The sequence below is a fragment of the Peromyscus eremicus genome, chromosome 7, assembly GCF_949786415.1.
Source record: "Peromyscus eremicus chromosome 7, PerEre_H2_v1, whole genome shotgun sequence".
In the NCBI taxonomy this organism is placed as follows: domain Eukaryota; kingdom Metazoa; phylum Chordata; class Mammalia; order Rodentia; family Cricetidae; genus Peromyscus; species Peromyscus eremicus.
The window spans coordinates 34,306,026-34,330,451 of NC_081422.1; the positions used below are offsets into that span (position 1 = coordinate 34,306,026).

The 24,426-nt window shown below is 38.3% G+C and overlaps 1 protein-coding gene across 1 annotated transcript; it reads right to left on the reverse strand.

The window, feature by feature from the left end:
* Positions 1-3,247: 3,247 nt before the first annotated feature.
* Positions 3,248-4,192, reverse strand: LOC131914248 (olfactory receptor 4D5). Its single transcript, XM_059266838.1, has one exon. It carries the CDS (start codon positions 4,190-4,192, stop codon positions 3,248-3,250), a length of 945 nt encoding a protein of 314 aa, XP_059122821.1.
* Between the last annotated feature and the right edge of the window lie 20,234 nt (positions 4,193-24,426).

The window sequence follows — 24,426 nt, forward strand, 5'->3', positions numbered from 1 at the left end:
GCCAAGCAACTGTAAAACCTAATAATTTCTAAGATTATAAATCTCTTTAGATTCCTCAACCTCATAAATTTCATTTCAAGTTCGGACCTGAATTAGGTAAGAAAACGATCATTTAATTTCCAGTCATCTGTGTTGCCACCAGTCAATTCAGATACATTAATTTTATAGTCTACCAGAACTATTTTGTAGTTCACAGGGCAAACATCCTGAAAACAATAAATCAAATGCTTAAATACCCTCCTTAAAACATATATTTATTGTGCTTTCTATTTCTAATATTTATTGTGTGTCTGAGAGAGGCAGGCACAAAAGGCACCTAGCAATCTAAGTCTCAAAATCATTACATCAAGATGACAACCATGAGCCAGGTGTGACAGTACATACTTCCAATCTCAGAATTTAGAAGACTGAGACAGAAAAATCATGGGTTTGAGAACAACCTGGACCGTATAGAAAGGCTTTGTCTCAAAAATAATGTCATGACTGGAGCAAAGATGGAATGGGAGAGCAATGAAAGAGATATCTTGATAGAGGAAGACATTACAGGGTTAGGGAGAAACCTGGTGCTAAGGAAATTCCCAGGAATCCACAAGGATGACGCCAGATTAGACTACTAGCAATAGTGGAGAGGGTGCCTGAACTGGCCTACCCAGGTAATTAGATTAGTGAATACCCTAACTTCATCCAGTAACTGATGAAAGCAGATGCAGAGATCCACAACCAAGCACCAGGCCAAGCTCTGGGAATCCAGTTGAAGAGAGGGAAGAGGGATTATATGAGCAAGGGGGGGGGTCAAGATTATGATGGGGAAATCTACAGAGGCAGCTGAACCAAGTTCATAAGAACTCATGAACTTTAGACACAGCTGTAGAGCCTGACTGGGACCAGACTAGGCCCTCTGCATATGGAAGACACTTGTGTAGCTTGGTCTGTTTGAGGGGACCCTGGAAGTGGGATTAGGATCTATCCCTGGGGCATGAGTTGGCTTTTTGGAGCCCGTTACCTATGTTTGGATGCCTTGCTCCGTCTTGATGCAGGGCGGAGGGGCTTGGTCCTGCCTCAGCTGAATATACCAGGCTTCACTGACTCCCCATGGGAGGCCTTAACCTTTTGGAAGAGGGGATGGGGTGTGGGTCTGGAGAGGAGGTTGTAGGGGGAGCGGGAGGAGGAGTGAGAGGGGGATCTGTGGTTGGTATGTAAAATAAATTTTAAAACTAAAAATAATAATAATAATGTCATCAAATTTCATTGTACCTTGCCCATGTGGATGATGACTCACCCGTATACACATGGTAGCACTAACTGGACTCAAATGGTTACTATACAAGGGAGGGTTTGTGAGAGAGAAGTGTTTAAGGGATCTTGGGAGAATTTGGAGGGATTTGGGATATGATTGTGATACACTGTATACAAGTGTGAAATTTTCCAAGAAAATAGTTCATAACTGGTTTAGAAAGCTGAAGCATTTCTTCTTTTTCTTTTTTTCCTTTTTTTTCTTTATTAAGAAATTTTTTATTCATTTTACATACCAACCACAGATCCTCATCTCTTCCCTCTTCCTGCTCTCCCCCTCAGCCTTCTCCCCTCAACTCACCCCCATCCCCTCCTCTGATAAGGTAAGGCCTCCCATGGGGAGTCAGCAAAGTCTGGTACATTCAGTTGAGGCAGGACCATCATTTTCACATGTAGTGTCTGGGCCTGAGTAAATAAGAAAAGCACAGCAAAGAAAATCCAAAGCTTCTGAGCTTGAAGTGGAGCTGCTAAAGATACTTACGAACCTTCTCATACCACCCTCTGTTCAAGAACCAGAGAATGGAGCATCATCATAGCAGTCAACCTCCACTCTGGACAGCCTGGTAGGCAGCTGAACTTGAAAGACATGTGTGGAAGAAAAAGATGCATACATACCAGTTGCCTTAGTTACTACTTTTCTATTGCTGTGACAAAGCACCATGACCAAGGCAACTTATGAAAGAAAGCGTTTAATTGAGGGCTTACAGTTCCATATGGCCCATGATCATCACAGCAGGGACCAGGGAAGCAAACAGATAGGCATGATGTTGGAGCAGTAGCTGAGAGCTTCCCTCTGATCCACAAGTATGAGGCAGAAAGAGAGCTAACTGAGCATGTCATGAGCTTTTGAAACCTCAAAGCCCACATCCAGTGGCTCACCTCCTCCATCAAGGCCACACCACCTACCTATTCTTTCCCCAATGGTTCCATCAAACATTTGAACCTATGAGGGTCATTTTCACACAAACCACCTCACCAATGTTCTGGATGTTAGTCCCCGAAAGTCAATTCTTCTTCAATTCTCCATACTTCTGCCCCAAGTTCCCTAATCTTCATGTGTTCAGTTCAAGAATCACCCTCCCAATGTGCCTCATTCTCCAAACACCACCTACCTAGTCCAATGTAAAATGCCATATCTGTCTTTTCCAGGGAGACTCACCCTGAGACACAAAAAGAAGTTTTTAATATAATGTAGGATTTAGACTTAAAAGTGTAAAGACCTAGGTTCCATTCCAGAAATAAGCTGAGTACTTAAACAAGTTATTTAGTATCTCTAATCTGCAAATGACACATCTTTAAAATTGATGATGGTAAATAATTCAAATAATATAGGGGGAATTAAAATAGATAATAACTATAAACCACTACATTCAATGCTTGACACACTGAGCTCCCACTGAAAGCAATGGTGATGATGATGAAGATTGTGATGATGATGATGATGATGATGATCTCAATAAGGATATTAATAACAGTGGCAATGATGATGATGATGATAACAACTATGACTTTAAGAAACTGTGAAGTCAAAACTAACTTGCCCAAGGTAATTTTCTTTCTTCGTTGACAACCATTCAGCTTCCTGAAATATACATATGATTGTACATTTATTTTAATCAACTGAAAAAAAATTCTATGATTTGTACCCAAGACATATCAGGAAAGGGTCACCAGCTTCATTACTTGTGGGCATATTGAAGCCTAACCTAAAACATTCTTAGCATGGTAAGCATCACAGCCATCCTACAATGTGCTCTCTAAATTATATGACAATTGCTACCTTTTTTCCCTAGAAGACACATAGCAGTTCTAGAATATTCTACTCATGTTTCAGACACCAGAAATTAACTATGGTTAAAAACAATCTTTAAGCAGCAAGCATGGAGATTTGTCTACTTTATGGACCTTCTGAATCATTTTTCAATTCCCCAAATCCTGGCTACTTGCTGAGTAGTCAATGCTCTGAGGGACCGAGAAAATCCTTCTGCCTCCGCCATAGCTTCTTCATGGCAGCAATCACTTCTTTATTTCTCAGGGTATAAATGGCAGGATTCAGCATGGGGGTGACCATTGTGTATAGCACAGAAACTGCTTTGTCCATGGGGAACGTCCTGAAAGGCCTTGCATAGATGTAGATGCAAGGGACAAAAATTATAGTCACCACAGCAATGTGAGAGGCACAAGTAGACAGGGCCTTGCTGCGCCCCTCCCTGGAGTGACTTCGGAGCATCACAAGCAGGGCTGTATAGGAGCCCAGCAGCACCAGAAAACACATGAGAGTGACCAGACCGTTGTTAGACACCATTAGAAGCTCTAAAACAAAGGTGTCAGTGCAGGCCAATTTGATTAGCTGTGGCACATCACAATAAAAATTGTCCAGCTTGTCAGGACCACAAAATGGCAGATGGATAGTCAGTCCAATTTGTACAATGGAGTGGATAAATCCCCCGACCCACGAGGCTGCCATGAAGAGTCCGCAGACTGTCTGGTTCATAATTAGTGTGTAGCGTAGGGGCTGGGAAATGGCGATGTAACGGTCATATGCCATGACAGTCAGCAGGAATATCTTGATGCCTCCGATGAAGTGGAAAAAGAACAGCTGGGTCAGGCAGGCTCCAAAGGAAATAGTGGGGCTGTGTGAGAGCAAGTCAACCAGCATCCTGGGGGCCGTGATGGAAGAATAGCAGAAGTCCAAGAATGAAAGGTTGCCTAAGAGAAAATACATAGTTGTGTGCAAGCGTGGGTCGGAGGTCACTATGGCCACAATAAGAAGATTGCCTGTGACAGTCAAAAGATAAACCGCTGAGAAGACAGTGAAGAAGAGGAACCGAAGCTCCCATACCTGAGAGAGCCCCAGGAGCACGAATGCTGCCACCTGGGAATGGTTTGTTGGGTTCATCTGCCTGGTATGACCTCGTAAATGAGCCTGTCAAGGAAAATGGACATATTCCTTAAAAGAGCTACAAATTTCTCTAAAATAATTCTCTCTGTCTCTTCTGGGGCCAATGTCTACTATTTCATTTAGCATAAGAATAGTATAAATGTAGATTCAGCAGATGAAAATATTTTCCACAAATCATGATGACTTGAGTTCAGTTCTCAAAACCCACATAGTGGAGGTTGAGGGGGCTACTGCAAGTTGTCCTCTGATCTCCACACATGCACAGTGCTATGTGTGCACCCACACTCATAGGCAAACACCCCTAACACACACAGTCAGTCAACACACACAAACATCAATATATGTTTACATTTTAAAACATAGTATTATAATTGGTTCAATAGAGCACATGATCATTATACATTGCTGTTCAAACTTCAAGGGACTAAAAATCAGGGCAGCACTAATAATATTCCTGACTTTGTAGAACTGAAAATAATATGGCTTTGATTTAGAAAGCCTGATGAATCCCCCAGATGCCAAATAATGCCCATGGGATGACACACTTATCATTTATATCCTCAAACAACAAAAGCCTAAAGTTGACATTGCACCCAGGAATAAACATCTGGCTGCCTTCTACATATTTATTTTTTTATTAGACACTTGATCATAGAAGAGCATAATAGGAAAATATCTCCTGACTTGAGCGTTGCTCTTTAAATGTGATTTTTCTTCTTTTCGATTTTTTTCATAATAAATTTATTTATTTATTTTACAGCACGGCCACCATTTCCCCTCCCTCCCTTCCTAGTACCCCTTCTCCCCATTCTCCCTCTGTTTCCACCCCCAATCTACTCCTCCTTCTTTTCTGTTTAGGAAAGGGCAGGTCTCCTCTGAGTTTCAACAAGATATAGCTATCAAGTTACAGTAAGACTAAGCACCTCCCCATGTATTAAGGCTGGGCAAGGTGACCCAGTATGAAGAGTAGGGTCCCAAACACCTGTAAAAGAGTCAGAGATAGGCCCTGCTCCCACTGTTAGGAGTCCCTCAAGAAGACCAAGCTACACAATTGTAACATATGCAGAGAGCCTAGGTGAGTCCCATGCAGGCTCACTGGTCGTCTGTTTGTAATTATTTAAAAATATATAAGCCTTCTTTTCTGTCTTAAAGATCATGTAACGGGGTTGAAGAGGACTGAAGGGCAGCTGAATATAAGAATAATGAAATAATCCATAACTGAATCATTTTGCCAGCGTTCTTTGTGCCATTAAAGACATCCATCCACCTTTTTCTTTGGAAAACACAATCTTTCATTTGAATGAGTTTATTATATAAAACGTTCCACAGGCTGTGGGGCAAGAGAAATGGCTTGGCGCTTAAGAGTTTTTGTTGTTCATGCAGAGGATCAAAGTTTGATTCCTAGCACCAATATGACTGCTTACAACCTTCCTTAACTTCAGTTCCAGGGAATTAGATGCCCTCTCCTGACTCCCCCCCCAAGAGCCAGGAAATCCCCAGGTGCATAGGCACACATGCAGACAAAACATTAATATGCACAAAATAAAATAAACAAACCTTAACATTTATTTTAAGTTCTACAAAGTCAGAAAATTTAGAGGAAAATGAATATTGGATCCTAAAAAGAGAAAATATTTTTATTTTGTTATTTTATATGTAAGGATTCTGTCCTTAATCACCAGCCTGCGACGGCGTCCTAGCCTAAAAAGCAGGCGGGCCCTCTGTGCGCCCCCTTCTCTTTCCGCTCTCTTTCCTTCCATCTGTCGTCTCTCTCTCTCTCTTTCTCTCTGTCTCTCCCTCTCTCTCTCCCCCGCCAATTAAAGCTCTAAAAAGGTAACCATGGCTTGTGATTCTTCCAACCAGCCCTCTTCTCTGTTGACATGGCTGCCGCAGGTGGCGGCCAGCCACAAGTGCTGCTGCTTAACCAACAGTATAAAAATTAGAAAACCATAAAAAGCAGAATTTCAATATGAAGGCATTTTTGCTATTGTCATTCATTTCATATGCATTATTAGGTTAGTGTGTGTGCAGAGTCCAGCTCCAACACCTTTCCTCAGATATCTTCTATTTTATCATGAACCCCTGTCAGTCAGCTGTAGGTTGTTTAATAAACTCATGAAGCTTAATGCAAAAAATAAAATAAAGTGGAAGGATGCTAAAGTCATAGTGAAGACAACAAGATAGAAAATGATGTTCTTCCACTTTTTAAAGGCAGACAAGAACTATTGTTTTCTCTACAATTAGATAAGAAGGCACATGAAAGAAGAGTTTCCAATCTTATGGCTTTGAGGAGCCCAGAAAAACTACAGGCCCTGGGAAAATGCAAGGGACTGTAACTAGAATATAAAACCTCTTCCCACAAGTTTGAGAATGCATGTTAATTCAAGGATATTACTCAAGGAATAACTTTTACTCATATGTGATACAGGAAGAGAAGGCTGTAATTGAAACTTCAGAATCATCATCTAAATGCCAATCTACCCCCAACATTTGGAAACTTTTAAAGTAACAGGAGTGTTTCTATATACTTAAGTATTTTTATGGAAACTAAGATGCAAAACATTTAAACTACTTTTGGAATTAATTTCCTCATCTCACTTAACAGAAATGTGAAATGTCATTTCGATTTAACTTAATTTTCATTTTAAATATAGCTTTTTCAGTGGTGTATTCCTTTGTACTTTACTCATTCAATTTGTATAAATTAAGCACCTTCTACTTATTAAGCATTGCATTAAATGCTAAGAATTTAGAAAGAGTAAGAATTGAATGGCTTGCTAAGCTGGTGTCTTAGCCACTGTTCTGTTGATTGGAAGAAACATCATGACCAAGGCAACTTACTTTTTAAAAAGCATTTAACCGGGGTCTTGCTTATAGTTTCAGGGTTAGTCCATTATCATCATGGCAGGGGCATGGTAGCATGCACGGCACAGAAGCAGTAGCTAAGAGCTACATCTTGACCTGCAGGCAGCAGGTTGAGAACAGAACTCTGAGCTTGAGCATGGGTTTTTGAAACCTCAAAACCCATGTGACACACCTTTTCTGACAATGCCACAGCTTCTAATCCTTCTAAACCAGCCCACCCCCTGGTGACTAGGCATTCAAATACATGAGCCTATGGGGGTCATTTTCATTCAAACCACCACACTTGGCATTGGTTGCACACCATCATCCCAAAGCTTGAGAGGCTGCCACAAAAAGACCAGGAGTTGAATGTCAGCCTGAACTACAAAGTCAGCCTGTGTTATGGTGTAAGTCAAAAGAAAAAGAAAAGCTTTAGCATGTCTGCAAATTTCCAAATGTGTAACACTCTGCATGGGACTGTCCACAGCTGACCCCTGAGTATCAGTCTTGTTTTGTCTTACTAAACAGTACACTTCCTCACACTGCACACCAACCTTCCTGAGTTCCCAGCACTTGACACTCTTAATCCTTGATTTGCTTCTTGTTTCTTTATTACACTCTATGCATCTTGCTTTTAATTTGATGGAATGCTTTAATTATACAATAATTTTGGATTTCTACTGCAAGTCTCAACATTCTAGGAGCTTGAAAGTCAGTGCTAAATTTTAGAAAAATGTCGATAAGCTGAACGTCAGTAATCAGTCAGAGATGAGGTTGTAGGGTAAACAACCCGAAAAAACAAGTATTTGGAGAAAAACTTGACGAGTATGCATGAGATTTATAAGAGGGAAATTACAAATTCATAATTTTTTAAAAGTTCAAAAGAAAAATGAATTAAGACTATTGAATTCCACAATAATAATAAACCTTGACATTATCAAAACTTCAGTTCCTCAATATTTGATAGATGGGTTCAATGTAATCCCAATCAATATCCCAATGTGTTATTACATAGATATCAACAAACTGATCTTATGGTATATATGGAGAAGCAACTCATGCTAAATATCTAACAATATCTAAGGAGAATAAAATGAGAAGACAGACACTGGCCAATATTAGGTCTCACTGTTAAGCCATGGTGTTCAAGATGCTGCTACATTGACAAAGAAATACAAATCGGCCAATAAATAGACTAGGAGAAATGGAATTATAGTAGGACACATGTTCTTCTCCAGCTCACATCAAATGTTCTCTAAAGTAGACCATGTTACATCCAAGAATACATAAATTAACAAGTCTAGAAGAATATAAATCACATAGTGATTTATGCTACAAGTCAATAATGAAAAATAGCTATTTATTCCCAAATATTTGAAAATTAAGCAATACTTCTAAGTGACACATGGTTCAAAGAAAACATAAAAAAATCTAGTTTTCAGAAGTATAAAATCTTAAGAGGTAAACATAATTTATCAAAATGTGTTCATCAAAGGCAATGTTCAGAAGTAAACTAAAGCATTAAATACATAAATGAGAAAATAAGGAAATTCTAAGTCAATAAACCAAGTTTCCACCTGAACAGAGAAAGACTTGAAATGTAGGCCTAAATAAACTTAAAACACTTAACATAAATCGGTGCCGCTAACATTAGAAAACCAACAAGAAAAAAAATAAGTAAAATTCAAACTGCTTTTTTAAAAAGATAAATCACTAATAGAAAAGAAAAATGAAGAATAAATATTACTAAAATTACCAGACTTTACAGGATTCAAAACAATTCCTACCAATCCACTAGTGGCATTCCTCACAGAACTACAAAATAAAACTAGCATAGAACCAAATAAATAAGTAAATGAATAAATAAATAAACCTTACTAGATAAAATAAGCATAAGAACAAAGAACAAAAGCAGGAATCATTACACTACCAGACTTCAAAATATCCTCCAGTGCTGTAAATCAAAATGGCAAGGTATTGACGTAAGTACGGACATGCTGACGAGGACAGAGAAGACTAGAAGTAAATCCACGTGGGCAAACTCAACTCCTCTAACAGCACGAAGATACCTTGGATAAAGACAGTCCTTTTGAAGGGATAAAGAACATATCACGCTTTAACTCTCATTGAAGATGATTAACACACTTTACTCAGGAATTAGAAAGTGAACTACAAGTCAGAGTTTTCCTTCTACATGATGAAGATCCAACTGCTAAACTGCTTCTGTGAGCCTGGAGCTTCCTCTACTTTGAAACACATTGTTGGAATTACTACAGGTTCACATTTAAACATGTCAGTCGTCCGTGTCCCACCACCATCACCACTTAGAAAGTAGTTGGACAGCTTCTCCTCAAAACCCAAGTAAGCATACATTTTGAATTTGAACATATTTTGAATCCAGAACTCCGCTTCTCCATATCTAACATCCAAAACCCTTAAGAAATATGAAGATAAATCAATATACTAGGATAATAAATATACTTGGTAGCAGGAAAGTGTAAATAATTAAGTTCTTGTAAAGAAATGTTTAAATAAATTGGAAGAAGGTTGAGAACAGTATACAAAATGAAGTGCATAACATGATCGCTCTCTGGCTTTGAAAGCTTTATTTTTTTTTTCATTGCTAGTATAGTATGGAAATGCATACTATTATTGTGAAGCTCAGAACTGATAACGGTGGTTACCTCTACATGAGCAAATGGCATTAGAAACATGATGGGTCAGAGAATGCCTGTGCTTTATTCCATTACATTCACTTATTTGAATTCTACATGATTGGATTCACTTATTGCTTGGGTAATCAAAAGCCAAAAATATAATTAATCAAATGGAGCCTTCCTTTTATCTTCTGAGCGACCCTACACTTTATGCAGTGTGACTCTGCTCCATCGTCTCTGGTTAAGTGAGAAATGCAGTTACACTGGCTTCCTGTGGAAACACTGGGAAGTGGGATCTATATCTAGAACACAAAAGAAACTGAGCACATCTGCTCTTGGAGTTGTTTTAAAAAAAAAAAAACTTGAGTTTCTAATCCATAATTTTTAATGAAATAAGTATGCATCATTTTGCCACATTATATCTGAAAATAGATTTCTACTGACGAAGGCTCTGGCCATACATTGCCAAATGTGTCTAGCACACAGTGTAGAAGAGCACGCATTTTCTGTACAGGTGTTTTACTCCCTGCCCCTCATCTTCCCAAGGTGAAATGTTCTGCTAATCTCTCTAGCAGCTCCCTATCCCTCCATTCTTACTTTTCCACGCCACATTAATATTTGGTCACTTCAATTCAATGTCTGTGTCCATCTCTTATATCATGTAATGATTCCTCCATTCCTAAAAAAAATTATTCTAATGAAGGTCTTCTGTGACATTCGCTGGGCAGATTACAGATTCTTCTAGTATGATTTTTCTGACACCAAGAAATTACTTTTCTTGGCTAACTATGTCACACTAAAAAATTCTGGGAATTAAATACAGTCAATACACATAAAATGTCAAGAAGAAACAATGTATTTCATTTATTGTATATCTTTAATCACCTACAAAATTCATAACAGCTGCTACTTAAACTGATGGACAAATGATGCAATTTCAAGTATAATATGATCCATAGTCTCAAATGTCATCAAATAATGAGTGTTTGGCATTCTACTAACCTGCAACATCTTAAATGCAGACTGTCATTTCCAAATCAGAAAAAATCTACATAACACATAAAAAGATATCAATAAATTCCAAAAGAAATGGATTTGTTGTAAAATCCTCAGCAATTAGTGAAGTAGGCTCTATTCCTGTGCCCCCTTCGATCATGCCACCCTTTCCCATGACTCTTACTTCATCACTCCAGAGATGAATCACAAGAGTACAGGTGGAGACCAACACTAACTTGTATTTCAGTTGTATCTCATACCAATAAACTGCTACATGAAATTCATTCTTGCTCACACGTCTGCTCTGGAGTATGACAGGGTGAGAAGGTAACATTGTCTCCTGCTTGGTTTCTCTTCAACCCTAGCTCTGCTCCTCAATGAAGGGTCTCCATTCTACACATGTATGTTTCTATTTGTATGCTAAGCCTTTCTTCTTGATTCCTTAAATATTATATATAATAATCATGTTGTAGATATTGAGTTCCTCAATGACAATAAAATAATAACCTGACTGAAAATGGGCAAAAGAGCACCATAAAGATTTCTCAAAAGAAGCCATACATATTGCCAATAGACACATGAATTAAATGTCTGACATTGCCAGGCAGTGGCGGCGCATGCCTTTAATCCTAGCACTCCGGAGGCAGAGATAGGCGAATCTCTGTTAGTTCAAGACCAGCCTAGGCTACAGAGTGAGTTCCAGGAAAGGCACCAAAGCTACACAGAGAAATCCTGTGTCAAAAAAAAAAGTCTGATATCACCAATCATTAAGGAGTGGCAAATTCAATCCACAATGACATACTGCCTCGTACCTGTCAGAATGGGTGTTATCCAAAAGAAAGACAAAAGTCAGCAAGAATGTAAAGAGAAGAAGTTATTGCATACTTTGGAAGAAACGTATGTTAATAAACCTACTGTGGAAAAAAAACTGGACTGTTTTCACAAAAAAATAAAAAGAACAAAACAGAGAGAAAGGGAGGGAGGGAGGAAGGGAGGGAAGGAGGGAGGAAGGGAGTAAAGGAGATCTGGAATAAAAAGGCTAAAGCCTGGGCTAGGAAAAGGATGAGCTAGTACCCTGGAAAGAGACATATCAGTTCACCTGGCTGGGAAGACTGGAGTCTACAATGATGAATCAATGGTGGGCAGGAGCGTGCCTTGGTCAGAACTGTCTAGCTATGCACAACGCTGACCATCTTCTTAAACCTAACCCTCATGCCGCGAACATTAAAGATTGACTTGTGAGGTCCCCGAATCTCTTTATTCCTTTTCCCAGTGTGACCATGTTAAATAAATATACTCTTTCTGCCTTTCACTGTATAAAAAAAAGATATATTTACCATAAAAACTAACAATTAGACTTCTAGATATTGATCCATATTACTCAAAATTAGTATGTTGGAGAAATATCTGCATTCTTATATTAATGCAGCTATGTCTGTGACAGCCATGTTACAGAAACAGCATCTACCAATGGCCCCATGGATAAGGATAATGTGGCACATATTTACAATGAAATACTGTGTAGCCTCTAAAAGGAAAAAAATCTGTCATTTGCAACAATGTGGGTTAATCTAAAGAAAGACATTGTGTTGTAGAGAGCAAACCATAGTCAGACAAACTCTACCTCTTCACTTCTGTGTGCAATCAACAGCCATTAAACACATAGAGTGGAAAGATGGTAATCACAGATTAGAATATGGGGGAATGGAGAGAGATAGTCAGAGTTTATGAAATTTCATTTTGGCAGGAAGAAAAAATTTGTGAAACCCACTGCACAGCATTGCAACTATACTGAACTATTATACATATACATTAACACATACTATTACCCCATTAAATACATGGGGTTATACTTTGTCAAATTACATGAAAGTATCAGCTAAATAAATTTTAAAAAGGGTTTTCTTAACATTGTGCTGGCTGTATTTCAAGTGTTCTAATGGCCCCACATGGCTAGGGGATGTTATATTGGTAAACAGATAGAAGTGCTTCTGAGGAAACCATGCTGCAATTTCTCATGCTCCACACCACACTCTTCCAAGTTAGTCATGTCACAATGATGTGACATCACCCAGGACCCCCTCATCACTGTCCACTTCACACTGAACAAAGCATAGGCAAGAGCTGCAGATGAGAAACACGTGTAAAAATCAGCCACAAGCCCTGAGAGTACCAGCCAGGGGACAAGATTGTCTGGGATACCAGAGAACACACTTGTTCACAGTAGGCAGCCTAACAAAAACCTCCACTTATGGAAGCTATATCACAAAACTTGAATTCTAGTTCTGGCTTCGCACTAAAATGTCTGTGGCCCTGTAAAATGTACTTAATTTTCTCTTTAGATTTCCTGTGTGTAAAATGATAATCATAACAATATGCCCAGTTTGCCTCACTGAGCTCTTTTAAGTATCAAGTAAGGCTAAATATGTAAAACAAATGTAAGGCATTGAGTTTTTTCAACCTCTGCCTACCAGGGCTGCCCAACCTTTGAAAACTGTAGCATGATATTGTGGTCAACAAATAACAAATATAAATGTGTTGGGCCATACTTATAGCTATCCTGGATGCATAGTCAGTGGAAATATAAATTCATGTTTACATAAATCTGTAGGCTGAAGCTGAATTGCTTAAAAAGGAAATTGCCCAAAAGTAACTCACTGTTGCAGACAAGACTAAAACAGGATGCGAAGGAATTACTGCTTCATTTTACCTGAAACCTCCCTAGACTCCATCGAGCCTCACTGTAATGTCTTATTTTGAGAAATGTGAGTGCAGAATTCAGGTTTGAACTGACTTGTCTTTAGCATACATTTCTGTGTGTAATCCTACACACACGTGTGTGAAGTATCTATTTCTTTTACTCAGCAAACATTTCCTTCTCTGAATGCTTTGTGTAGAGACTGCTGGCCACCACAGGAGTAATACAACTGAGCATAGAGATGTACAGCTGTAATCCATCACTTGTAAGATAGGTGTGAGTGAGAGGGGCTCAAGGTCACTCAAGGCTAGCCGGGCGGTGGTGGTGCACGCCTTTAATCCCAGCACTCGGGAGGCAGAACCAGTAGGATCTCTGTGAGTTCGAGGCCAGCCTGGTCTCCAAAGCGAGTTCCAGGAAAGGTGCAAAGCTACACAGAGAAACCCTGTCTCGAAAAACCAAAAAAAAAAAAAAAAAAGATTACTCAAGGCTGTCCACTAACATTATGATACCCCGTGTTGAAATAATAATAATACCTCTATGTTCTTTACCTTCTTGGATCATATTTTGGGTGAAAAAGTAAGGAAACAATCACTTTTGTGAATAAGTTAACAATTGGGAATAAATTTAATAACTGATAACTATTTATACAGGATTATAGGTAAAGATCTATAAGGGAAAAAGCCACTTCTACCTGAGCACACTGGACTCGGTTTCCTTTACCTCAGGTCCCCCATTTCTGTCAGCCTTGGGTTCTGAATAACTATAGCATTTGCTGACCCTTATCAGTAGGTTTCACGGGGAAGCTCACACTGCCTTGGAGATAACTCTGACTGTAAGAATGCTGGCTCTAGAACTAGCAGTGAACATCTGGGCAAACATTCCTAATTGTTCTGGATTGACTCTGCCAAGGGTTAGCACTGAGGTCAACCCTGCAGTTTTCAAAACTGTAGAGTGGAAATAACATTTGCTCTGTAGGGGGTTAATCGTGAAATTAGGTAATATAGAAAAGGCCTATAGCCTATTGCCTAGAAGAAGGTTAACTACCAGTATCTTGAACACAAGCATGTGCCTAGCTAAATCTTGTAATTTGGAGAGTATAGCTGGTTGTCGAAAGTAGGTCAGAGATGGTGAGTTTCAGTTTCAAAGAGAAGAGAGATTAAGAAAGTGTTCAGCAGTGGAGAATACGCAGGAATACAGCCAAAATGTCTGACCTGGAAAAGAAATCTGGACAAGAGTGGAGATAAGTAGATAAAGGGCAAGTTGTACTCCAGCTAAATGTTAGATTAAGGAGTCTCGAATCTAAATGAGGATTTTTGAGAAGGAAGACAAGGAATCAAACCGTGGCTTTAGTGTCACCTACCTGTGGCGTTTGAGCATTCAATTTAAGTAATGATTTAAAATTAGCTAGTCACATCACAAATACTTAAATCTATTTTAGCAAACAGGCATTTCTATTCAAAGGGAAACAGTAATGTCAATCTTATTTTTCATCCTGAAAATAGATAGCACACACACACACACACACACACACACACACACACACACTGTATTATGAAATTGTTCAGAATGGTGACCCAGAGAAGGGCAATGACACAGAGTCTCCAAAGTCACTTAGCACAGCCTGAAGCGGAGCCTTCAGTGTGCTCTTCTAGTGGGTGATCGCAGGTTCAAACCCTCCGAATGAATGAGGAAAATCTTAATACACTAAACAGCTGTGATTCACTCACCTGTGGCTTCCCACATATCACTGTAGAAATTGGTGAGGCATAAATTTGGATCAAAATGTTGCAGCAGGCCCTCAAGAGAGCTTCAGGACTTGACGGTCTATTGCTAAGGGGTGTTGGCAAAGCAGAGGTAAATGCCAGCTGTGGGGCATGAAAACCTCCCATGCTATCCTCAGCTAAATGTCACTGGGGACCACACCAGGGACCAAGGCAAGGAAGAGCAGTGACCCACATGAACCATCCCTGAAGGATAAATTAGCTACACTCCAGCACCTCCACATCACAGCTCCATAGTTCAGTGAATAAAAATTTCATGATTTTTTTTCAAAATTCTTTTCTTCATATATTTCTTTTGTATTTGATTATTAATCCCACCAACCTACTGAATGGATTGATGATGTAATACCAACAAATACAGTAAAAGAAAGAAGTCTACTTACCTAATACAAATACACTTCAATATGGCTTTACTTTTCTTGGTTGCTGTGGTTGAAGCCAGGTCCTCATACATGAATGGATGTTCTAACCACTGAACTCCATTCTGAGCACTATATTTTTTGCACCATTATCCATGTTGAAGGTTTTAAAAGTCATCTAGATAACTGATGGAACTCAGTGCATGTTAATAAGGTCAATTTTCTGCTGCAGAAAACACATAAGCATGTTGATATCTTAGAAACATCTCTCAGAAATAGGGGAAGTCAGGGCTGGAGAGATGGCTCAGTGGTTAAGAGCACTGGCTGCTCTTCCAGAGGTCCTGATTCAGTTGCAGGCATGCATGCAGACAGAGAACTTGTATATTAAAAATAAGTAAATTAATTGATTAAATAAAAAAATAGGCAAAATCAGTAGAATGCTTATTATATATTTATTTACACTGTTTGTGTATTTTTACCATATTGTTGCCATGAGTAAAAGTTACCTATTTTACATGATTTTTAGTTGTTTTCTAAAGTTCTACTTTTAATGTGCATTTTAATTGTCATTAAAGATGAAAATTTCTTTTGCCTTTAAATTTTCTTCAGTGTCTTTCAGGTTGTTATTGTCTTGTTCATTAATATGTGAGTTGTTTATTAAAATCTATAGCTCTGAAAGCCAGGCATGGTAGTACACAGTTGTAATCCCAGAATTTAGATGCACAGAGAGGAGAAGTTAAAGGCCACTCCAAGTTACATATACTGGGGGCCAGGGCAGCCAGGTTTACATAGCAAAACTCTACCTCAAAAAACCAATTAGAAAAATGAAAATTTTAAAATAGTAGTTCTGGTTACATATAAATAGACACTATATTAAATGTACTGTCGTGGTTTAAATATGGCATGGCCCCCATAGGCTCATGTGTTGAATGATTGGTCCCAGCCTGGTGGTGGTACTGGAGATGATTTGGGGAGATTGTAGAAATTTTAGAAGGGAGGACCTAGCTAGAAGCAGTGGGTAACTGGGACATGATTTTGTGGGATTTGTCTTGCTCTGGCCTCCCTCCTTCCATCCTTCTCTGCCCACCAGGAAATGACGAATCTTTTCTATCACATCTTTTAGCCACCATGATGTTTTGCTCAAGCCCATAAGCCCAAGCAATCATGAACTGGATCATCTTGAGCCGAAATAAATAACTCCTCCTTGTAAGTTGTTTTTCTTAAGTATTTTACTCATAGTTATGCAAATGTAATACGTGCACATAGGTATACTATTATATATAAATATATGCATACATATATTATAGTATGTATATTTATAACTTATATAAATGTTTAATCTAAGTTTGTTGCTGTGTTTAGAAAATCCATTTCAATAATCATTCTATATTAATCTAGTTTTTTTCCTAAGGTGTGTTTTTTAAAATATTTTTACTTTTTCTTTGGCAATTTCATATATGTATATAATATACTTTGATTATATTTATTCCCTACCATTCTTGATCATATTCACACCTCAACCATTTTCTCTGATACCTTTGTTTTCCAACAAGTTCCCTCTCATTTTCATGTTCCCTTTTTGATTCACTGGGTTTAATTAGGTTGCTTACAAGAGCATGAGTGTGGAGTTATTTATAGGAGCATGTGCGGCTTACCAGTGGCTACACAAATGTAGAGAAAATAACTCCCCCCATCCCCAGAAGCCATTAACTCTTCCTGAGCTAGGGGTAAGGCCTCATGAGTCATCCCCCATCCATGTTGGAATGTTCTCTGGCTTTATCTGGGCTTTTAACCACGGCTGCTGAGAACTGATAAGCTCAATGGCCCTGTTATATATATCCAGAGATCAGCAGTTCACAACACTCTTTCCCATCCTCTGGCTCTTACCTTCTTTCTGCACCCTCTATCATCGTGTTTCCTAAGCCTTCAATAGATGTCTTAGATTCAATAGATGGGAACAATAGATGTCTCCTTTAATAAGAAGCACTCAGCAGTCACTTATTCTCAGCACTTTGACTAGTTTTGAGTCTCTGCAATAACTGATGCCCACTGAAAAGACAAGTTTCTCTAACCAAGATTGGTGGCAACATTAATACACTGGTATAAACACAAATATTTAGAAGGCAGTTTGACAGCATATTCATGTAGCAAAATACCAATGATAAATTCCCCCTTGGGACTTATGACCTCCTGAGCCATAGGCTTTTGGCCAAGTTTACGGAACCAAGTATGAATCCCCTTTTAGGAAGCAAACTGCAGATCTAAAAAAGTTGTTGGTTATTCCCATTACTGTTGTGCCACTACAGCACAAGTGGGTAGGTACATCCTGCCTGGAAGTCAGAATTGTAACATGCAGGGTCCAGCACTGGGTCAGACTGCTGGTGACTCCCCCACCCCCACCCCCCACCCCCAGCAGCTAGCATAGCACTTCTCAGGACTGTGAAAGCCAAACAGCAGGGAGGAATTCCTAGTTCTGTCTAGCTTAGTCTTTTATTTCCCAGTTAAATCTAACAAGAGTTTAGGGTTGTTGGTTTTTTTTAACTTAAAAAGATATCTGTTTTGTTTTGGCTTGTATTTTTTTATTCTGGGGGAAAAAACCTAAATTTCCAAACTCTCTTCTTTTTCAATCTTATAACTTTGAGTTTGTTATAATCAATAATATTGATTTGATTATTAAAGATTCTATCAATTCTATTATCAGCATGACCTAGCATTATTTACCTTTAAAATGATACACTTTAGCTGTGTATCATTTTTACCTGTTTTAAATTAAATTTAATCACAAAAAACATTATATAGAAATGCTGATATCAAGTAGTTTTGTCTTGTACTTCTCATTCTAATATAAAATATGGATTTTTTTCTTTGTTATGGTAAGATGATTTTATTAATAGAGTACTAAAATATGGATTTTAACTGCTGGTTTATTTCAAATTAGATACTCGAAGCATGAAATTATCACTATTTTGTAATGTAGTTAATATACATGAAGTAAATTTTGATGTATTATTTAAAGAAATGTATCCTAAATTTTCTGGATTATGTTTTGGTTTCAACATTATGTTTAGTTAATACTAGTTTTAATGTTTGTGGGTATGGGCGTTTTGTCTGCATGTATGTCTACACACCATGTGTGTGCCTGGTGCCCATAGAGGCCAGGAAAGGGTATCAGGTTCCTTGGAACTGGAGTTACAGATGACTGACAGCCGTGCTGAGAACTGAACCTGGGTCTTATGGAAGAGCAAGCAGCAAGTGCTCGTAACCACTGAACCATCTCTCCAGCCCCTTGAGCTAGATTTTTTAAACTATTGCTTGGGGTTGTTAGGACAGCCTCTTTGTATCTACCAGGCTTTAGTTCCAGGATCCCATCAGGTACAAAAAGCGTTGGAGCTCAAGACCTTTATATAAATGACGTATTCTTTCACTATAACATGTGCATGTCCTCCTGCACATTGTCAGACATCTCTAATTGCTTATACTATATACAGTAAGATCAAAGTTGATCCTGTGTAAGTAGTTGCTATTCTAATTTATTTAGGAAATAATGGCAAGAAAAGAATTTGTGCTTGTTCAGTATAGACATAGCAATTATAGACCTACTTACATTTTTCATTGAACAGACAGCTCCATAATCACATACATATGGGACTGATTCAGTTTCAGGGTTTTATGGTTCTAGCCATTAAAAAAATTGGTCTTTTCACTTTGACCTTTCCTACTGTCCCGATGGGTTATCAGGACTATTGAAGTTGATACACATTTCTTAAGTGTGTATTTTATTCCATTTCACTAAGATTTTCATGCTTTCATAGGGATCTGTGTATTTGTGCTATTAATAATTTTTATAATCTCTCATATTTCACTTTGTGCTTTGCAAAGTGGTCTTTCACTGATGAATGACAATTTGTCAAGTGAAAAAATTACACATTTTAAAATTTTGTTTGAAATTTTTGAAGTTAAAAAACACTAATTTTGAAAACTTAGTTTTCAAAGAATTAGGTTTCATTATTGCATTTTACAAACAAATTTTTTGCTGTTTCTCACCTGCCCTTTCCTTTTCTGCATCCTCCTTCCCTCCCTGGTTTCTCACCCCACCCCAGTAGCCTCTCTTCTATTTTCACGTTTTATGCTATGTTTTCCTCCTCCTTCCTTATTTTTATATTGTCTTCTCTTTTTTCTCAGCCATCATTGCAAAGTTTTCTTTATAGTTTTCTGGGTTGTTCTTTTCCCCAAGCAGACTGGGGCTGGAGACTCTGTTGCTTTTTATTACATGGGTCACATCTACCCAGTCAAATCTTTGTTGCTTCTTCTCTTCTGCTACTGGTTTTAATTCCATGGATATACAGATAGGACTTCCCTGTTTATTAATGTGCAACATAAATTTAAGTTTTGCATCATCCTATAAACTTTGGCATATCTTACGTTTTGTTTTCTATTCATCTCAAAGTACATCCTCATTCCCTTCATTTTCTTCTTTGACACAGCAGGTACTTAGAGATATACTGTTTAATTCCCACATCTTGTTCATTTTCAATTTTTTATTATTGTTCACTGTTAGTTTTATTCCACTATAATTAGAGAATACACTGTGGTGTGTGTGTGGGGGGGGGGAATGGTCCCCAAAGGGAGTGGCACTATTAAGAGGTGTGGTCTTGTTGGGGTAGGTGTGGCCTTGTTGGACGAAGTATGTCACTGTGGAGGTGGACCTTGAGGTCTCATATATGCTCAAGATACCACCCAGAGTGTCAGTTCACTTCCTGTCTGCCTGCATGATGTAGAATTCTCAGATACTTCTCCAGCATTATGTCTGCCTGCATGCCATCATCATGCTCCAAGGTCATGATAATAATGGACTAAACCTATGAAACTGTAAGTCACTTCCTCAATTAAATGTTTTCTTTATAAGAGTTGCCGTGGTCATGGTGTCTCTTTACAACAATAAAAACCCTAACTAAGTCATACACTGTTAATTAGAATTAATTTTATTAAAATTTGTTTGTGACTTAGAATATGGTTTATCCTGGAAAACAGTCTATATGTATTTGAGGAAAATATGTCTTCTGCTGTAGTTGGATGCTGTATATAGGTGACATGTATGCCCTTTTTATCTGCCATGTTCATATTGTTTAGCCATTATCAAAATTGTGGCTTGCAGTCTCCAGATACTATTATAAAACTCTCTTACTTTATATGTTCTGAGACTCTATTGTTTGGTATGTATCTGTCTGTGATTGGTATAGGTGCTTGATAAATTGACCCTTTGGTTAATATATGAGTCTTCTATATCTCCTACAATAGTCTTGATTCAAGGTCTATGCCGTCTCATATAACTGTAGCCTCTCTTCTGCTTCTTGGTTTCTATTTCCATCAGTTATTTTTCTGTTCTTTCTCTTTTAACCTATTTATGAGATCTAGGCTACAAAAAAAATCATATTGTCTTTCTTCATCCTCTATAGGAACACTGCCTTGGCAATTTAACTCATTTACATTTAAAGTGATTATTGATATGAAAGGCTTTCTGTAATTCTTCCATTTTATATCAGTAAGTTGTGTAGTTTATGTTTCTCATTCCCACAATTACTGTTTCTTTGTGTGTTTAGTTGATTTAATGCAGTCCTGTATGGTTTGGATAGTAACCATTCTCTAAAGTAGCATTTGTTACAGGCTTGGTTTCCAGTGTATTGAGAGGTACTGCAACATCTAGTAGAGATGCCTTAATGGGATGTTAAGACCTCAGCCTTTTCCTCTTTCTTTGCTTCTTGGTCACAATGATACCGCAGCTTTTCTCCATTGCGCTGTCCCCACCATGGTGTTCTGCCACAGAGTCCCAAGAACAATGCAGGAGCTGAGTATGGACTGCAGCCTCAGAAAGTGTGAGCCAAAATAAACCTTCCCCACAGGCTGGCTGTCTGCAGTACTTTTCCCTGGCAAAGGAAAGCTAACACAGCTGCTTTTCTGTTCTTCTCTCGCATCTCTTCACATAAACATTTTCGATATTTACGTAATGATTACCATAAGATAATAAATAACATCCCAAATGTATAACAAGTTGGTTAAAGAGATAGAGATTTGCTGTCTAAAGCATGAAAACACTATCTTTTTATATAATGATATCTATCGCTTTTAAAGAAATTTTTGTGACAAATTACATCCCTACATATTCTATACTCAGTAGGGTAAATTTATAGTTCTTTTTATGTATGTGTCTTTAAATCTTGTACATAGTAAAAGGTATATTTGTAAAACTACAGCAATACTGGATTTTGTAGTTATCTACAGAGGTACTTCCCTGGAAACATTGTGTTCATCATTTAGCTTTGTGTTTACATTTAATCTCTTTTCTTGTCACTCCATCCTTTCTCATAGGACAGGTGAGTGTTGACAGCAAATCCCTCAGCTTTTGTTTGTCTGAAAATAATCAAATTGCTGTTTGTTCACTTCTTTGATTGCTTGTCTTCAGCTGGTGTTTTGCCAAAGATGTTCTTGATGGCCAAGAGCCAAAACCAAAGCAAGAGAATACAGAGGAAGAGGATAAGGGGAGCAGGGAGTTGAAGGATGGGTGAGAGGAAAGAAAATATGTTTCTAAGAACAGCAGAAATCTGTGTCTTTGCAGATTGACTCTGCAGTAGGCACTGCTACTCTCCCTCAGCCACACTTCCTGCTGGCCGATCCTAGAGACCAGTCAGAGATAAAAATTTAGTCTTCTTTTGTAGTTATTCACATGTGTCTTGCCTGGGGGGTGTGAATGGCTCTCAAAACTCCATGGTACCAAGCTAGAGAAATGGTTCAGTGGTTAAGTTAAAAGCACCTGCTGCTCTTGCAGAGGACCAGTGTTCAGTTCTCAGGACCCACATAGTGGTTCACAACCATGCATAACTTCAGTTCCAGAGGTTGCCCTATTTCAATCTGCACAAGAACCAAGAACACACATGGTATACCAACATACATGCACACAAAACACTTATACACATAAAATTAATAAATTTCAGATATATGTTACTTATGAATATTTTAATTCTCCAAAAGATTTTCTTTTCAGATTTAACTGTTCGGCTTTCAATATCTTTGTATTTGCCACACTTTCTTATTATGTGTATGTATGTGTGTGCATATCACACATGTGATGCTTGTACATGTGTTTGTCAATGTGGACACTCATGCTATGCCACATCTGTGAATGTCAGAGGATAATCTGCCTGAGTCAGGCAAAAACCTACATATGCAAATATCAAATTATATTGTACCCTGTGTGGTGACATTTCTGTTACTTTTGGCAAAGGGAGGAAAATATCGTATATCCTGTCATGTGGCCCCAGAGGTTAGGTCACATAAACATAATTATTTTATAATAAAACCTAATCTGCTTCTTCCAGGTCTGAGGACTAGGGCCCCACAGTGTGGTCACAAACCAAAGACTCAGCATCTACCAGGAAGCCCCAGGAGTACTGGCATGTTAACCTAGGGTTTAGTGCCTGTGAGGTAAGTACTTAATTGCTGAAAAACAGCCACATCTGCCTCTTTATTGGTTCATCATTTACTTGTCCACTACAGACCAAATTCTAACAAAGTTGATTCTGACAGTTTGGGCAACTTTTCAGTTTTCATGTAGTAGGGTAGGCCTTCTTTGCTGATTTAACTGATGTCACTCCTTTTGGGATATTTATAATGCTTTTATTGCTTCCTCTACAAGCTTATTTTGTAACCTTACATCATTTTTACACTAGCCATTTCAAGGTTCCCCCCATCCTAATTCCATCATCTCTGTTTTTTTCTGTCCATTTCCTATTAATTTTCCCTTGCTTATGAGACATAATATGCAGCTCCTTGCATGAAATGGCCTTCATGAATTGTTAACATTGTACTGGTTCATATTCAGATTTTCTTGTCTTACTTTAATGGGTGTTAAATTTATTTTAAGGTCCAAGCATGGTGATGCACACAAGTAATTCTAGCACATAGGAGGCTGGACTGGAGCATCACCAGTTCTAGGCTAGGTTAGCTTAAATTACATAGCATGATCCTGGAGAGGGAGAGGGCATAGACTTCGGTTATGTTTGGAAGCTATTTACTAATGAGGTTGAGCCATTAAGAGCTTTAAGTCCAGTTTTTAAAAGACAGGTCTACCCTGGCTTTACTCCTCAGAAAATTTAGCTGTACTATTGTCATAATATTTCTAATTTCTGATTATGCTAATTGCTCAAAATCATCTCTGTCCTGTTCCCTGGATGGATGGATGTGGCACAGCTAGCTGGTCACTACAAGCACTAGCAAGATTTCGTCTTCCAGCTCCACAGCAGTTACTATTCTTATAGTCTCATATGCCCTCTCCCTCTCCAGGCTCATGCTATATAACTTAAGCTAGCTTAACCCTGCTCACTGGTACATGCAGCTCTTTCTCTGGTCAGTTCCTCTCCTCATTGATATCATGGACCAAATACTGAAAGAGCCTTCACTTTCTCAAACCCTGATATCTAACTCCTCAAAGCAGCAAAACTACTCCTCTGTGCCTGGGATTTCCTTCTGAGAATTGTATCTGGAAGGTGTGTACAAGAAAAAAGCCAGGATACTTCAAAGTCTCGCCTTATTTGTTTGGATTAAAAAAAAAATCTTGGGAGCATCTCAACTCATCAGTAATAGTAGGGAGCTATCCTGAGAGAGGAGAGAGAGAGAGAGAGAGAGAGAGAGAGAGAGAGAGAGAGAGGAGCCAAAAAAAAATAATAAATACTAGGTAGATTATAGACAGTCAGAAAGATAAATAGGTGATAAATAGATTAGATAAATGATAGATAAGATAGCTAGATGATAGATAGATAGATAGATAGATAGATAGATAGATGATAGATAGATGAATAGATAGATGATAGATAGATAATGACAGGTGGCTGCACACATATAC

What these genes read in the sequence shown, in the direction of transcription:
- LOC131914248 (XM_059266838.1), bottom strand. Translation starts at nt 4,192, where the DNA reads ATGAACCCAACAAACCATTCCCAGGTGGCAGCATTCGTGCTCCTGGGG.